The sequence below is a fragment of the Crassostrea angulata genome, chromosome 7 (genome assembly GCF_025612915.1).
Source record: "Crassostrea angulata isolate pt1a10 chromosome 7, ASM2561291v2, whole genome shotgun sequence".
Classification (NCBI taxonomy): domain Eukaryota; kingdom Metazoa; phylum Mollusca; class Bivalvia; order Ostreida; family Ostreidae; genus Magallana; species Magallana angulata.
Window position 1 is genome coordinate 40,157,121 of NC_069117.1, and position 17,943 is coordinate 40,175,063.

At 31.8% G+C, this 17,943-nt stretch overlaps 1 protein-coding gene across 4 annotated transcripts; it reads left to right on the forward strand.

The window, feature by feature from the left end:
- Positions 1–1,911: 1,911 nt before the first annotated feature.
- On the forward strand, positions 1,912–17,577 carry LOC128155592 (heat shock 70 kDa protein 12A-like). 4 transcript variants are annotated; one of them, XM_052817371.1, is made up of 8 exons: positions 1,912–2,060; positions 5,797–5,852; positions 6,981–7,132; positions 7,596–10,345; positions 11,831–12,223; positions 12,714–12,932; positions 13,821–13,974; positions 14,508–17,577. In XM_052817371.1, exons 5-8 carry the CDS (start codon positions 11,927–11,929, stop codon positions 15,572–15,574), a joined length of 1,737 nt encoding a protein of 578 aa, XP_052673331.1. In that variant the 5' UTR covers positions 1,912–2,060; positions 5,797–5,852; positions 6,981–7,132; positions 7,596–10,345; positions 11,831–11,926; the 3' UTR covers positions 15,575–17,577. The 4 variants fall into 4 exon arrangements, with proteins under 4 accessions (XP_052673331.1, XP_052673332.1, XP_052673330.1 ...); XM_052817372.1 differs by lacking the exon at positions 5,797–5,852 and having other exon boundaries at positions 7,596–8,140; positions 8,803–10,345; XM_052817370.1 differs by lacking the exon at positions 5,797–5,852.
- The last annotated feature ends 366 nt before the right edge of the window (positions 17,578–17,943 follow it).

Sequence of the window (17,943 nt, forward strand, 5' to 3'; positions counted from 1 at the left end):
AGCTTGTTGTTCACTCGATACGAGATAAGTGTATAGTGAATAATGTTAAAAGTCATTAACCGGAAAGGACAACTGACGTAGTTTGAATTCTTGGTGTTAACGGAATGACCAGGAAGAAAAAAACTCTCAATGATGATTGGATTTTGGATAGCGGTCAACGGATGCAAGACACTTCATGTAATTAACTTTTAAGGATGACGTTTACTCAGAATGAAAAAAAATTCCACTGATGATAATGAAAAACCAACTATTGCGTGTTGTAAACCTTACATCGTAGTGCTTTTTTTCACTTTCAAAAAAGTAGGTCAATGACCTACTTTTTGAGTTAATGGCCATTGATTTTTTTGGAAAATTCAAGAAAAATCCCTAAACATTTTACACTATGATTGATATTTTCTTAATTGTGAAAATAATACAAATTGCTTAACTCTTTAACAAATGAAATACAGTTTATGAATGGTAATGACATTAAATATATAAAGTATTAAGTTTTCATTCACAATTTTTATAGATATTCAAGACCGAATTTCCTCTATCAGTTTTCAAATCCTTACCCATTTTTGATTTAGTATAACAAAAATCTGAATTATGATATTGCTGAAACATTTAGAGTATAAAACTAAGTATATTGACCTTCCTCTGTTGGCATTAAATTTATATGAGGTCAATGATCAAAATTTTGAGTTATGGTGTCTTTTATCATTTTTAAGCATTTTTCAATATTTAGTATGTGCCATACTATTATCTAAATGAAAAAGTGAGATAAAAGCAACAGAAAATATGCAAAATTATGTTGACTTACAAATAAAATCTTAACTTTAAATATTAAAGTACAAGCAAAAAACATTCAGTTGAAAACAAAATCTGAAAAATTTAGTCCGAATTCTTGTTTTGCTAAATGTCAAACTTTTTTTTAGCCTAATTCCACAACTTAGCAATAATATCGAATGTTTTTTTCAATAATAATTCATTTCATAAATACTTTTTGTGTTTAGAACAAATTTTACTCATGACAATGAACCTTTCAACAATCCGGATTTGAGAACTCAAACCCTGAGTAAACAACGTCCTTAACAATGGACTTCGTTTATAAATCACTTATGAACTGTGACCCGAAAGGATGTATTAACAATTGATTATTCTGTTTACTGATTTTTATGCTTATGATTTGATTAATAATTTGAAGATTGATTTTAGACCACTATACGATTACTGTGCTTAATAAATATCACAAAACATGAACTGACTTATGATTTCAAAAGTCTAAAGAATAACAACAGAAGGATCACATAACACTTGTTGAGCAAAATGTGTTTAATAGTATACATTTTTTTAATGTATTATCAAGAAAAAGCGGATAGTCCCTCAAATTACGGGCCAAGAGGGGGCCCAACCAAAGCTCTAACATCTGAAATAAAAGTCTCTGGTCCTGAAAATTAAGACACTTTTCTTCTATTTTCAAATCATATTTAAACTGCCGTTAAATAGCAAAATCAATGTCACAAATGTATCTCGCCTTCTAAAATCAGACGGAAGACCTCCTTGTTGCTCACAACGAGATCATGTCATATAACTTTTCCTCTGACATATGTCGAGCGCTATAACTCAGACTCTATTTGACCGATTTTCACCGAAAGATGACTGCACTTAAGAACATGAGATATTTGCGAGAAAATAATCTTTAAGAAGAACAATTTTCTTTCAATTGCAGAAATGGTCAGCATCCAAATTACAACTTTACGTAATTGCGTTAAATAAAAGAATGGTGTCACCAAGTACGAATGTGTTTTCATAGGCAGAGGTCATCATGATTTCTTGAATCTCCATACGATAATGAGGACGCCCACATTTATACTGACATCTTATATAGTCAGCGCATGTTTGTTTATTGTTCTCTGTTTAACAGTAGTAGCTAAGTTATGTCGAGGGGAGTAGTAGACAAACATATGCTCACGTTTTAAATGAGAAAAACTGCTTCTTCTTACTTTCGCTTTCCCTGTCGTAACCAAGGGTTGATACATGTTGAGTATCATATTTCACCACGGGATTTCTCACCTCAGGTAACTTTGTGAATGCAAAATTATATCAATGACGTGTAAGGTAGAATTTTATGTGCTAACTAAGACAAGATTTTCGAACACGTTAAGTTGTCAAGCATTGATAGAAAGTCTTCTGTACTTAAGGTGGCTCTATACACCACTTTTTTATGACGCAGTACGCAAAAAAGTAAATCTGGTAGCATGCAATTCCTGTTCTGGCTGATTTAAACTGAGGCAAATTGTATGGGGACCGCTCTTTTGAAAAATTTGTTAAATGAATATATTTAATTTGATAATGCGAAAATTCCTTAATTACAAATAATGTGGCTTGTGACAGCTTCACGTTGTGTGGTATTATTTATAAAAATAAACAATAAAAACAAGTATAATTCTTTAAATAGTTTCTTTCCCATTATTGATATGTTCCACTGTAGCGCATTGGGTTAGTGGGTTCACTACAAAACTGTAGGTCATGAGTTTTTTTCCCGTTGAGAACAATAAATTTTTTAACTTTCCAAATTTTCTGAAACGTTTTTTGGTTGAATACTGTGAAAGAAAATTCTAAACCGGTGAACATACTTCAATTATAATATACTTTAATGCACATTAATATCGACACCTTAAGGGTATGGGAGGGTTGCTTTGAATTTCTCTCAGGTTGAGATACATGAATCCTATTAGCCAAGTCAATTCTCCCCTTTATTTATTTGACTTAGTTTTGCATTAAAGCAAATATATTCACTTGTACAGGCCTATAATGAAATATGTATGTATTTATCATTCCAACATTATATTTAGGAAATTTTTTTCAACTCAGAAATGAAAAGTCCCCAAGGTGTTTGGGTCTTGTAACTTAGGAACGATAACCCTTACCTGAGGAACTTTCATACCAAATAAAATTTAAAAATATTTTTTGTGTTTATGTGCAATGATTTTCATTCAATTTTTTATGTCACATTTATTAAAATACAGTTGCTAATAGCATCAAGCAACTTTTTCAGATGATTTGTCAACAGAGTAAGAAAATATGAAAAATTATTTTTTTGGGAAATACTAAAAAAATTGCAATGATAACATTTTTGAATGTTGAGAAGTGTTATATTTTTGTTATGTGTCCGAAGGAAACATCCATCATATGACAAAAAAATTTCTCTCAATTTGTTGATAGCTGTCTTTTTAAAAAATATTTTACAAAAACACGAAAAAAACATTTAAAAAAATTCTTTAAAAATGCATATAGTATCCCTATCATCATTTTAATACTTGATAAGTATATGTTTTGTGGTCTTCTATTGAAAATTTGAATAAACTGTGGGTGTATAGAGCCACCTTAATTAAATGGGCCTGGTCTTATTGTTAAAACCATAGTAAGTAGTATACTTGTACCATAAAGAATAGAAAGGGCTTTGGTGAAAGAGTGATTGCATATTCTTTTTTATAAATGACATTGTTATTCATGTTAGTCCAAATTTAGTACCATTCTGATAATGTCAACTCCACCTCTAATATATATTAATATCAATGTTATGGTAGATCAAGGTCATATAAACGAAAATTCTCTTCTTCTTTTTTTTCGAAAGTTTTAAGGAGGAAAACATAGAATGAGTTTATTGTAGCACAGTCTAAATTCATAATTTAAGTTGGAAATTGACAAGACTCTTTAATAAAATAAACGAAAGTGATATAAAGCTAAGAAATAAACGCAACAGAAGCGACCGAAAAAGACTCAAAAGACGGCGCTAGGTGCAGTCATCCTTTTACATGAATGATAGAACATCAAATGTACTTGCAATTTTGAGTTGATTACGTCACCTGGTTTGATATTTTGACGATTTTGGGAAATTTTAAGGACCTTTTGATCCACTAGGGGGCAGGAGAGCTCTAGAGTCTCTTTATTATAACTCTTTACTGAGTAATAATTTGTTAATAATTATACAAACGAAAATGTTCACTGTACACAGTTGTTTATCTATACAGTACCATAATACACCATATGTTACCTAATTGGGGGTTTCTATGGACCAGAAGACCAAAACTTTGAGCATTTATATTTAAAACTAAGAAATATTTTAAAAAGCAATGTAGTACAAAAGTTGCTAAAAATAATGTTATTAACAACATGCTACCTTTAAATCTTTGGTTCATGGCCCCGGTAAGCGGTAAGAGTAAACGGGTCGGCCCCTAAAACATTTTGTTCAGATATCTCTAGAACGGTTAAAAATTCCTGAACACTTGTTGAACAAAATATGACATTGTTTATATCTACAAGATCTTTCATTTGATATCAAGATAAAGGGGCTGGCCCTACTCCAATTAGGGGCCAGGAGGGCTCAAAAGTCTTTTTTTTATAACTTTTTACTTTGCAATAATTTGTTATTAAGCAAAAAAGGTTCATTTTACAATTGTTTATGTTTACAGTACCACAATGATACCATCTGTTACATAATTAGGGGTTTCAAGGGACAGGAAGATTTAACTGTTCTATAATGAGTGCCAGTGGTCAGATATGCATGGTTGATGCTGATTTTTTCAGGTCGACGGGGATATCATTTATTAAAAAATAGGTATTTTTTAATTGTTCAGGATATTGATACATGTATATGAAATCCACAACAATCGAACCTTGCAAATTCTAATCATTTCACAGCAGCATAGTTTATCTTAAGTTCGTTCTGGAAATAATGTGTATGTAATTAGTGGAGTGTGTGATCTAAAGAAATTCATTGGAGACTGCTGTTAAAGTGTAAATTTTCTACAATGTGATGCATTTTATAAGTTCATTCTTGCCCTGCATATGATTTCAGTCTCCCAAATATATACATATTATTTTATATTTCTTTGATATAATTTTTATCATATTATTTTGTGATGAAGAAATATAGAATATTTTTTATTTTATTTTCTTTAAAAAAAAAATCATTGTTCACAAATGTACAGTAGTTGTTTTCGTTTGCTGCTCTAGATTTTCAGTCTTTATAACAGAACATGTATACATTGAAATATTTTCAACGATACTAAAACACATTCAATTGTTAACATGATAAAATGATACTGAAAATCAATTTTTTTAAACCAATTTTTTAATTTACAAATATCTCATCGTCAATATTTCTTGCCGTGAACCCGACAATAAAAAGGTCTTTTATGGAGTTTTTTTTTTCAATGAAGAAGATCGTATCATCGCAATTTAGAATAATAGTTCACGAAATAAGTTTGTTTTCAGTATGCCAATGATCAAGAACGATTTCGGAAAATATGACGACGTAATGAAATCAAAGTACATTATATAATATACGTATTCTCTTTTGAGAGGTGGACAGGCATATCCAACATTCATCTGTGGATATAGAGGCACAATCGTTATATGTATTAACAGAAAAAAATATTTCAGAACATTTTCAACCAGTTCAAAATCAAAAAACAATTTTTTAAAGTTTTAAACAAAGAACACAAATCTCAAAAAAGTTAGCCCATTGTTGATATATGGAATGAAATACCTGCATGCCTGTTACTGTATGTTTTCATTTCCGTACTGTAATGCTGGCAGGCTCTTGTCATATTTTGTATAGAATTAGTGAAAATGGAATAAAAGAAAGAATGAATCCGTGGGGTTTTTTTCAGTTAAGTATTTAAACAAACTGGTAAATATAATATTGTCCATTCATATTAACTTTTATGGACTTAATGATGCTTTTGATTATTGATTGCTGTCCGTGCTACATGTTATTATGGTATTACTATGAATATGTGTTGACAGTTCCTGCTAAATGGGGAGACAAGGCCAAAATGTTTATGAGAGAAGCTGCATTGAAGGTAAAAAAAATAAAGAAATAAACAAAGGAATCGCCAATTTTCTCATATACATACTTGAAATTTAACTACAATGGATGTCAGTCAATGGCGTCTTTGCTCTCAATAAGGCTAAAGTTTTGATATCAGATCACAAAACAACTGTCATTTGCAACAAGTCGATTTCAATATCTACAGTGCTTTTTCTCCTGTTTTGAAAAGGGACTTCTGGATTTGAATTGGAAAAAATCATTGAAGGTCAATTGGGGAAAAACTTGTATTACTGTTTATTTAGATAAACAATACTTTGACTTAAATTGATTTTTTCTAATTCCATATTAGCATTTTGTAATATTTTGAATCTTCATTGTTCTTCTCTTTTTCTTTTTGAGATCAGAAACACTTTTTTTTTAAATGAGGATTGAACACATAATTTTTTTAAAAAAGATACAAGCATAATTGAAAAAAAAACCTGAGATATTTGTGAGGGGAAAGGGCAGAGATTCAGACCTAAATTGGCTGTAGAAAATCATTTCTAATGCAAAGTGTGTGTAATAGGCTCAGCACTAACATGCTTCTGTTAGCACTCATTAATGGGTTAACCCTTTATCTCAGTGGATAGAGCGTTGGTTTTAAACTGAAGGGTCTTCAGTTCAAATCTAGTTATTCCCCTATTCTTTTACAATGGTGCCCGACAGAATTATCCACTTTCAGCCTTGCACCTTTTCAATAGCAGGTCATGCACTCTATTATCATCTTTTACGTTTTTCGCTAAAATTATAGGTTTGATAGTCGTTTTGAATGATTTCTGGCAGGAAGGTGGTCGTCATTACAAATTTATAATTTTCAAGAATGAAAATGAAATGCATATATGAGACTCCTCGACAAGTTTGTGTAAGGATTATATGCTACTCAGATGACGTAAAGGACTATTGAGCTCGTGTTTAAAAATTATTGAAATATGTATGATGTTATTCAGATGCAGTGCATGGGTTGGTTTGAACTGGTTTCTATATGAATTGTAATAGATTTTTTAAGAAATACCGAAATATATACCAATTAGATGTATATTTAATTGTTTGTGATTGAATGTTGTATGTAGCGTCTTAAACATTTACACACTGTTATACCTCAATATGCATTTTTTTACAGGCGGGAATTAAAAAAGATCATTTGACATTAACTCTAGAACCTGATGCAGCATCTATCTACTGCCAATACTTTGCCAAAGAAGACACATTATCTCCAACATTAGGTGTTGTGAAACCAGGCACAAAGTTCATTCATTGTGATAGATCTGGGAGGTGAGATTTTTTTGCATAATAAAAATTTATTTTGAGATTGGTTTTCTATTGTCTGTTTTTCGCTTACGGGAGCTTAAGGATAAGAAATAATCTACTTTTTTCAATTACAAAAGTGATAATGTTATTACAACGAAAGCATATGGATATAAATTTAAATTTTAGTGCAAGCCCCAAACTCTTTATAATTATATCCCTACCATCTAGTTTAAAAATTTACAGAGACAAAATAGACAGGTTATTTGTGCTCAATGATCTGTTAGCCAGGTGAGTAGTGTAGTCTATGGGCATCTTGGGGTTTTTTTATTAACTGCTTTTCTGGCGTATTATAAATTTGTTCTTTCACGAGCTTTTAATCATTTAAGTTTCACACTTGTTTTTCTTACATGTTAGTTATGATTTGTCTTAATTTTCACATAATATAACAAAAAATATTATATCAAATGCTCATGTTGTTCTTTAAAAGATTTAAAAGAGAGTCCATTTTCCACATTCTTCACTTAAGTGGTACAGCTGATATAACAGTGCATCAGAAGTGTGAGGATAACACTTTGGAGGAAGTTCTTCCAGCAAGTGGAGGGCCATGGGGAGGAAAAGCTGTAGATGACCGGTTCGTGAATTTTTTAAAAGAATTGGTTGGGGAAAATGTTTGGGAGGAATTTAAAAAGGTAAACATGGATGATTATCTGGATATCATGAGATGTTTTGAATCTAACAAAAGAACAATTGTTCCAGAGAAGAGTGGTAATATCCGAATGACAATACCACAAACTTAAGTTGAATTGTCCACCAAGTCTCATGGAGTCAAGAGTTTCAAAAAAGTAATTCAGAAAAATGATACCCATAGAAATAATGTAGATTTTATTACTGGAAAGCTTGCATGGGATAATGACTTTTTCAGGGGTTTCTTTAAGAAAATTATTGACGAAATAGAGAAACATATTGATGAAATAATCCAGGAATCTGAGGCAAGAGATATTCGAATCTTTGTTTTTTTTTTAATGTTCACTGGTCCAGGATGCAATCAAGAAACATTTCGGCAATGTTTCTATCATTGTACCTGAAGAAGCTGAATTGGCTGTTTTGAAGGGTGCCGTCTTTTTTTTGCCATGTGTCAGATGCTATCTCGCATAGATCAGCAAGATATACGTATGGAATTCAAACATGACCCGAATTTATGGAAGGGCATCATCCAGAAGAGAAAAAGGTGGAAATAGGAAAATCAGTTCGGTGTCGAGATGTCTTCTTCAAGATTGTTACCAAAGGGGAAAAGGTCATGCCAGGGTATTTGGGGTCCCAGATATTTCAAGCCCTGCATTACATTGAAAATCTTTTAGATTGCGGGGTGTTTGTTTCAGATAAAAAGGATCCAAAGTATGTAGATGATCCAAAGTGCAGACTGCTTGGGCATCTACAGGTCCTATTAAATGCAGAGAAGCAGACCGTTGAAACGCTAATTGAGGAGACGCTGATTTTTGAGAGACTCAATTGAAATTTAAAGCAAAAGATGTATATTCTGGTATGCATTGTGAGGTCATCTTTGATCTCTTGAAAGATTGATAAAAGTTATATATTGTATGTTGTGAACACACACGTGTTCGTGTACGTAGAATATAATTAAGATTTTTTTATTCAAACAGGCAAACTTTGTACGATTACTTAAGTTTCTGGAGTTATTATTTTGTACTATCATAAATGACATTATGAAAGAGGAATTATATTGCACTATGTATATTTCTAGTGATGTTCCTATCATCGATTAAAATCGAAAGCTAGTCGATTGTTACCGCATTCTAAGCGTTTGATCAAAAAAGGTTTCATTACGATTAATCGATTGAGGTTTTTCTCCCTTTCAACGAGCGCATATCATAAACAGAATACTCTAAACGCGAACTTTCTAAACCCTAAAAAGGCACGCGGTCTGAAAATTCCTGACATGTCAGACGAGCTCCATATTCTCTTGATGAAGCGACCTCTAAATAGGTAGCTTGACGACGCGACCTTTAAAAATAGGACGGCGTATTCTTACTCGGGAAATATAGTACATTCTCGAATTTGGACGTATTTTGGTTTGAAGAAAATTGATGTTGATTGCCTTCTAAAGAAAATTTTTTAAATATAAAATCTTTATGGATAGAAATATTAAGTAAATTAAAATACGAAAGCCTAGTAATGTGTCTGCCCATTGTAACTAAGTCTTGAGTATTGCATTTATTTAGCACATAACTATAAAATATAAAAACCTCCGATTATAATCAATAGTTGCAAGAAACCGATTATCGATTCTGAAGATCTCAACGATTCCCATCACTAAATATTACATTTTATATAGTTCTATTGTTCATATGTACCAACAAAAAGAAATATATTTTTTAATAAATTATCACATATAATCATGACAGTTTTTTGTCCACTCGCAGTGAAATTATCCACATTTCTTCTCAGATCTGCCTTTTGGCCGTTTATTTCACCTCTCTTTACAGTTTTCAAAGAATCAATAAATAAAGAGGAACAATCATTACATGTATTAATAGAAAATATTATATTAGAAGATTTTTATAGCAGTTCAAAATCCCAAAAAGAAAATTCAGTTTTATTGTTGATGTATGAAATGAGATACCGGCATGCCTGTTACTGTATGTTTTCATTTCTGTATTGCAATGTTGTCATGCTCTTGCATTATTTGGTGTAGAATTAGTGAAAATAGAATAAAAGAAAGAATGAATCCGTGGGGTTTTTTCAGTGAAGTATTTAATCAAACTGGTCAATATAAAATTGTCCATTCATACTAATTTTTATGGACTTTATGGTGCTTTTGATTATTGATTGCTGTCTGTGCTACATGTCATTTCTTGTACGTTCTATGTTTTATGTTATTTTACCTGTGTAAATGAGTTTTTACATTTTAATATTGATAATATCATTATCAAAAAATCAATTTATCAGCCAGTTTCATTCTTTTAGTTATTACATATAGGACCACCTGTGAGACTTCAATTAACTGTTTCATATTAACATCTACCGAGTATTTTTGCCTCTTTTTCCTAAGAAAACAGATTGTAATTTAGAGCACTGTCGATACCAAAAATGCTGAAACCTACACGATTCATTTCTTACCAGTTTAATGATCGATCGAAACCATTAGCAACCTAAGAAAAATCACGGACTGCACGGAATAATCATGATGATGTCAGACTCCTCGAATTCCGATAAAAGGTGATTTGGCTATTTCTTTTAACTAACGTATTGATGTACATTAGCAAACTTTTACTTACTCTTTACGATCAATTTATTAATTATTTAAAAGAAAAAAGTAGATTGAATATACTTTCATTGATGATTCATGCGGATTAAGAAGGTAGCGATCATTGCAGAAGAAATTTACGCAACCCACTTACGCGGGTTATGTATTTCTTCTGCAATGTCGCCACCTTAATATCCTGCATTTATTAAGAATATTAACACATGTATTTCATATCCACAAAAATCGAACCTTGCGAGTATACCCGGTAGGTTATCTTAGGTTCGTTCTGGGAATAATATTTATGGAATTGGTGGAGAGTATGAGCTAAAGAAATCCATTGCATTGAAGACTGCTGTTAAAGTGTAAATTTTCTACAATGTGATGCATTTTATAAGTTCATTCTTGCCTTGCATTTGATTTCAGTCTCCCAAATATATACATATTATTTTATATTTCTTTGATATAATTTTTATTATATTATTTTGTGATGAGGAAAAATAGGATAAGTTTTATTTTATTTTACTTGAAAATAAAACATTGTGTTCACAAATGTACAGTAGTTGTTTTCCCTTGCTGCTCAAGGTATTTAATCCTTTATAATAGAACATGTATACATTGGAATATTTTCAACGATATTGAAAGACATTTAATTGTTAACATGAAAAAATGATACTGAAAATCAATTTTTAGAAACCATTTTTTAAATTTCAAATATCGTCAATATTTTTGTCGTGAACTCGACTATAAAAGTTTTTTTTAACGAAAAAGAGTCATGAAAATAATTTTAAATAGTCGTAAAGAGAATAATAATCCACGAAATAAGTTTGTTTTCAGTATGCCAAAGATCTAGAACGATTTCGGAATGAATATGCCTTGATGTAATAAAATCAAAGAACTTTATATAACATATGTATTCTCTTTTTAGAAGTGGACAGGCACAGCCTACATCCATCCGTGGTTGTAAGCTATGCCTGTCCACTTCTCAGAAGAGTATATAATATACGGTCCACTGTTGTGATATATACATGTGTACCGATATATACTTTGGTCAAAACTTAAACGACAACAATTCTATAAAGCTATTTTATAAATAGGAACTTGGACTTTCGGTAGGATGTAGCGATAGGTATTTTTTACATGTATCACAAAAAGTTTAAAATGACGCAGGCTTGCAGTGAAATGTGCATAGATTGAGGAAGTTTTAGCTAAGATGACAAACTTAATCTTGTTGATTTTAAGAGGTATAGCTGATAGGCCGGCAGTGAAATACTAAGTAGATAGGCCTGCGTCACATTACAGTTTGACGCACGAAATGTAATTGTTAAAATGTCTGTTAGCGTTTTAAAGGCAAGTTGTTGTACTATATTCAGTATAGATTAAGTAACTAAAATATCAAATAATAATTGAACATATATTTATAATATCTAAATTTATAAGTTTTAAATTTTTCTTTTTAGAAATGGCCATTGATAGCTTGGTAATGCAATGTTGTCTTTCCTGCTGTGTTATTTTTGAAGAAACAAAACGAAAGTAGATCTATCAGAATCTCTAATATGGAGAAAGATAGCAAATGTACGAGGCTTGTGGTTGCTGCAATTGACTTTGGAACAACGTTTTCCGGTTATGCCTTCTCCTTAAAAAATGAATGGGGACGAGTGTTTACTAATCAATGGACTGGTGGAAATCTGATCTCTCCTAAGGCTCCTACCTGTCTCCTCTTGAAGAAGGACTTTTCTGAATCTTTTTTTGGATACGAGGCTGAGGACAAATACACAGAATTGACATCAGACGAAAGTCACAAGGAATACTATTTTTTTCAAAGATTTAAAATGATTCTTCATCAAGATGTTGTATGTACACACACACACACACACACACACACACACACACACACACACACACACACACTCTCTCTCTCTCTCTCTCTCTCTCTCTCTCTCTCTCTCTCTCTCTCTGTGCAATGTCGTCTTCCCTCCTATGTTATTTCTGAAGAAACAAAACGAAAGTAGTTCTATCAAGAACTCAAATATGAAGGATCGCAAATGTACGAGGCTTTTAATTGACATTGGAACAACTTTTTCCAGAAATGCCTACTCTTTGAAAAATTCATATCTCTCTCTCTCTCTATCTGTCTCTCTTTCTCTCTCTCTTTGTCTCTCTCTCTCTCTTTTTCTCTCTCTCTCTCTCTCTCTCTCTTTATACACTTAATGTAAATTTTTGGCTGTAAAATGCATTTTGAAAATTGTAAACACCTGGCAGATACTTTAATTTGAATTCCTAACTTTCAGACCAATGGCTAATGTTTTTGTGTATTAAATAATGTTGACTAATGGTTTACAGGATGTTAAACGGCATATTCTGTGTTACGATATCTCAGGCGAAGCTCTGGAAGCACGTTTGGTCTTTCAACATTGTATCAAGTGTCTGAAGGATTATTTGTATAAACAGATAGAGAAGAGTTTATTAGGCACTCAGGATGGTGACATTGAATATGTGTTGACAGTTCCAGCTATATGGGGAGACAAGGCCAAAATGTTTATGAGAGAAGCTGCCCTGAAGGTAAAAAAAATTAAACAAATACACAAAGGAACCGCCAACTTTTTCATATATATGTATTAATTGAATATTTTGATATTAGATCACAAAACAACTGTTAGCTACAACAAGTTGATTTCAATATTTACAGTGGGTTTTTTTTCTGTTTTTAAAACTGACATGCTCCTGCTAGCACTAGAAAATGGGTTAAACCTTTAGCTCAGTAGGTAGAGCGTTGGTTTTAAACTGAAATGTCTTCAGTTCAAGTCTAGTTGAGGATATTCCCTTTTCTTTTACATTGGTGCCCATAAAAATTACCCACTGGAGTGTTTCTGTCTGCATCTGGAGAGGGGGGATGGAAGGTTGTTTTAAATCAAGCATATATACTCGCCACCTTGTTTTGTTTTATCTCTAAAAAACATATTCCAATAAAGCCTATCCTGAAAGTTAACAAATATTGGGGGGGGGGGGGAAATTCTATCAGAGTCTTGCACATTTTCAATATCAGGTCATGCACTATATTATGATCTTTGAAATTTTTAGCGGAAATTATAATTTTATAGTCCTTTTTGAAAGATTTCAGGCTGGAAGGTGGTCTGCATTACATATTTTTATAATTTCAATTCTGCAGAATGAAGCTTAATTAAATGCATATATGAGACTCCTCCACAAGTTTGTGTAAGGGTTATCTGCTACTCAGATGACGTTAAGGCTTATTGGCCTCTTGTTGAAAATTAATGAAATCTGTATGTTGTTATTCACAAGCAGTGCATGGGTTGTTTTCAAAGTGGTTTAAACTGGTTTTTCTATATGAATTGCAATAGATTTTCTAAAAAAATTACCGAAACATATACCAAGTGGATGTAAATTTAGTTGTTTGTAAATGAAACATCAATAAGTATTTTTTTACAGGCGGGAATTAAAAAGGATGACTTGACTTTAGCTCTAGAGCCAGAAGCAGCATCTGTCTACTGCCAATACTTAAATTCTGTCAAAGAAGACACATTATCTCCATCATTGGGTGTTGTAAAACCAGGCACAAAGTACATGGTGATAGATCTAGGAGGTAAGATTTTTTTTGCGTAATAAAAAATTATTTTGGGATTGGTTTTCTATTGTCGGTTTTTCGCTCACAGGAGCTAAAGTATAAGAAATAATCTACTTTTTTTCAATTACAAAAGCGAAAATGTTAATACTATGAAAGCATCCATCTATAAATTTAATTTTTTGTTAAACTGTGCGCATGCAAGCCCTTTACTCTTCATAATTATAACCCTACCCTTAAGTACAAAGATTTACATAGAAAAATTAGACAGGTAGTGTGTACTCCAGAATCTGTTGCTCAGGTGAGCAGTGTAGTCTATGGACATTTTGTTGTTGTTTTTTTCATCAATAATTTATTGCCTTTCTGGCATATTATAAATGTCTTCTTTGTCAAGCTTTCAATGATCGAAGTTTTATACTTGTTTTCCTAACATGTTAGTTTTAATTTGTCCTAATTTTTAAACAAGTTTTTAAAAATATTATATCAAATGCTCATGTTGTTCTTCAAACGATTTGTTTTATATTGAGAGTCCATTTTCCACATTCTTCACTTAGGTGGTACAGCTGACATAACAGTGCATCAAAAGTGTGAGGATAACACTTTGGAGGAAGTTCTTCCAGCAAGTGGAGGGCCATGGGGAGGAAAAGCTGTAGATGACCGATTCATGAATTTTTTAAAAGAATTGGTCGGGGAAAATGTTTGGGAGGAATTCCAAAAGGTAAACATGGATGATTATCTGGATATCATGAGATGTTTTGAATCTAAGAAAAGAACAATTGTTCCAGAGAAAAGTGGTAAAACCCGAATGACAATACCACAAACTTTAGTTAAATTGTCCACCAGGTCTCATGGAGTCAAGAGTTTCAAAGAAGTAATTCAGAAAAATGATACCCATAAAAATAATGTAGGATATGACACTGGAAAGCTTGTATGGAATAATGACTTTTTCAGGGGTTTCTTTAAGAAAACTATTGATGGAATTGTGAAACATATTGATGAAATAATCCAGGAATCTGAGGCAAGAGATATTCGAATCTTTGTTATGGTTGGCGGTTTTTCTGAATGTTTACTGGTCCAGGATGCAATCAAGAAACAATTCGGGGATGTTTCTATCATTGTACCCGAAGAGGCTGGATTGGCTGTTTTGAAGGGTGCTGTCTTTTTTGGCCACGTGCCAGATGCTATCTCGCGTAGATCAGCAAGATATACATATGGATTTCAGACATGGCCCGAATTTAGGGAAGGGTTTCATCCAAAAGAGAAAAAGGTGGAAATTGAAAATTTAGTACGGTGCCGGGATGTCTTCCTCAAGATTGTTACCAAAGGAGAAAAGGTCATGCCAGGATATATGAGGTCCCAGATATTTCAAGCCCTGCATAACAAAGAGAACATTTTAGAATGCGGAGTGTTTGTTTCAGATAAAAAGGACCCAAAATTTATAGATGATCCAGAGTGCAGACTGCTTGGGCGTCTACAAATCCCATTAAATGCAGAGAAGCAGACAGTTAAAACGCTTATTGTGGAGACACTGATTTTTGGAGAGACTGAATTGAAATTTAAAGCAGAACACGTACATTCTGAAATACAGTGTGAGGTCATATTTGATCTCTTGAAAGATTGATAAGAGTTATATATTGTTGTATATTGTGAGTAGAATACATGAACCTAGAATATAATTAAGACGATTTTCTACAAACAGGCAAAGTTTGTAAGATTACTTAAGTTTCAGATGTTATCATTTTGCACTATCACTATGAAAGAGGAATCATATTGCACCATGAATATCACATTTTATTTATTTTCTTTCTTAAATTCAGATGTTCCAACAAAAAAACTTTTTAGAAAAGCTTTATTACATGGAATCATGGCATTTTGTCCACTGGCAGTGAAGTTATCCACATTTGTATGGCACTCCAAATTCACAAAATTGAGCTGAATGTAGTTTCACAATTGATGAATTAGGTTTTTCGACAGATAACTACAGTTTACGAACCGCATCTATAATTAACGATCTGTTAATTAAAGTTTTCATCTGTAAAACTATATTTAACAGTTGTAAACTATAGTAAACGAATGATAATCTATGTTTATCTGTTTGTAGATAACGTTTACAATAGATTTTGCTGATAATTATAGATTAACATCTGTATACTATAATTTACATTAGTTAACTACTTTTGTTGTTAATCATAGTTTCACAATTGTGAAACTATAATTATCAGATAAACTATGTTTTGCAATCGCAAATGGCTGTTTTCAGTGTTTGTCATAGTTTAACACTTCTAAAACATAAATGATCGCGTTAACTATGATTTACAGATGTGAAATATGATTATCGTCGTTAACTATACCCTGTATATAGTTTTCTGTTGTAAACTATAGTTTACAATAGTAAAACCTAGTTTTACTAATGTGAAATTACGATTAGCTCATTTTGTGAATTTGGCGTGCCATACATTTCAACTCTAAGCTGCCTTTACACCATTTATTTCACCTCTCTTAAAAGCTTTCAAAGTATTAATAAAGGTACAATAACAAGGTGTAATGCAACAACAATATTTTTGGACCATTATAATACCAGTCCACAAACAATAAAACAACTTTTTTTCAAGTTTTTAACAAAGCACACAAGGCTGTTAATAAATAATTTTGCTGTATGTTTTCGTTTCTGTACCGCAAGTTATACCAATATGTTCTTGTCATATATGACGTAGAATTGAGGAAAATTGAATGAAACTGAAGAGAGATTGAATCCATGTTTGTTTTTAGCTATGTATTTCAACAAACTGGTCAATAGAATATTTTTATGGACTTCATGATGATTATTGATTGCTGTATGTGCTACATGTTATTACCAGTATGTTCTATACTATATGTTACTTTACCTTATAAATGAGTTTTGTCAGTATTTGATAACAGCCAGTTCCATTTTTCAGTTGTTACATGTAGGACTATCTGTGAGACTTCGACTGTTTTATATTTACATCTACCTAGTATTTTTGCCTCTATTTCCCAAGATAACCGATTTGTAATTCACAGCGCTGGAGATACCCACAAGGCTAAAACCTACACCATTCAGTTCTAATCAGTTTACTGATCGGTCGAAACTTTTAGCAACCTAAGAAAATTCACGTACTGCACGGAATAATCATGATGATGTCAGACTCAAATTCTGATAGATGTTTGGCTATTTTTTTTGTCCAACATGTAATGTATTCATGTGCATTAACAATAATTTATTTACTTTTACATACTCTTTACGATCAATCTATTAATTAGTTTAAAGAAAGATGTAAATATGAGTATGCTTTCTTTGATGATTAATGCGGATTAAGAAGGTAGCGATCATCGCAGAAAAAAATTACGCAACCCGCTAACGCGTGTTATGTATTTCTTCTGCAATGTCGCCACCTTTATATCCCGCATGATCTATTATTTTTTATTTGTTGAGGATTTTAATACATGTATATGAAATCCAAAAAAAATCGAACCTTGCGAATTCTAATTATTCCACAGTAGACTATTGTATAGTTTTATCTTGAGTTCGTTCTTGGAATAATGTTTATGTAATTTTTGGCAGTGTATAGGATAGTAAAATTCATTGGAGACTGCTCGAGTGTAAATTTTCTACAATTTGATGCATTTTTTTTCATTCTCCCAAAATATATATATATATATATATATATATATATATATATATATATATATATATATATATATATATATATATATATATATATATATATATATATATATATCGTAATAAGTATGCCAAAGATCAGGAACAATTTTGGAATGAATATGACTTGATGTAATGAAATCAAAGTCAAAGTACATTATATAATATACGGTATGTATACATTATTGTGATATATACATATAAACCGGTATGTACTTTGGTCAAAACTTAGAAGACAACAACTTTATAGAGCCATTTTATTTACGGGACCTTTGACATTCGGTAGGATGTAACTATTTATCTTTTTCTTG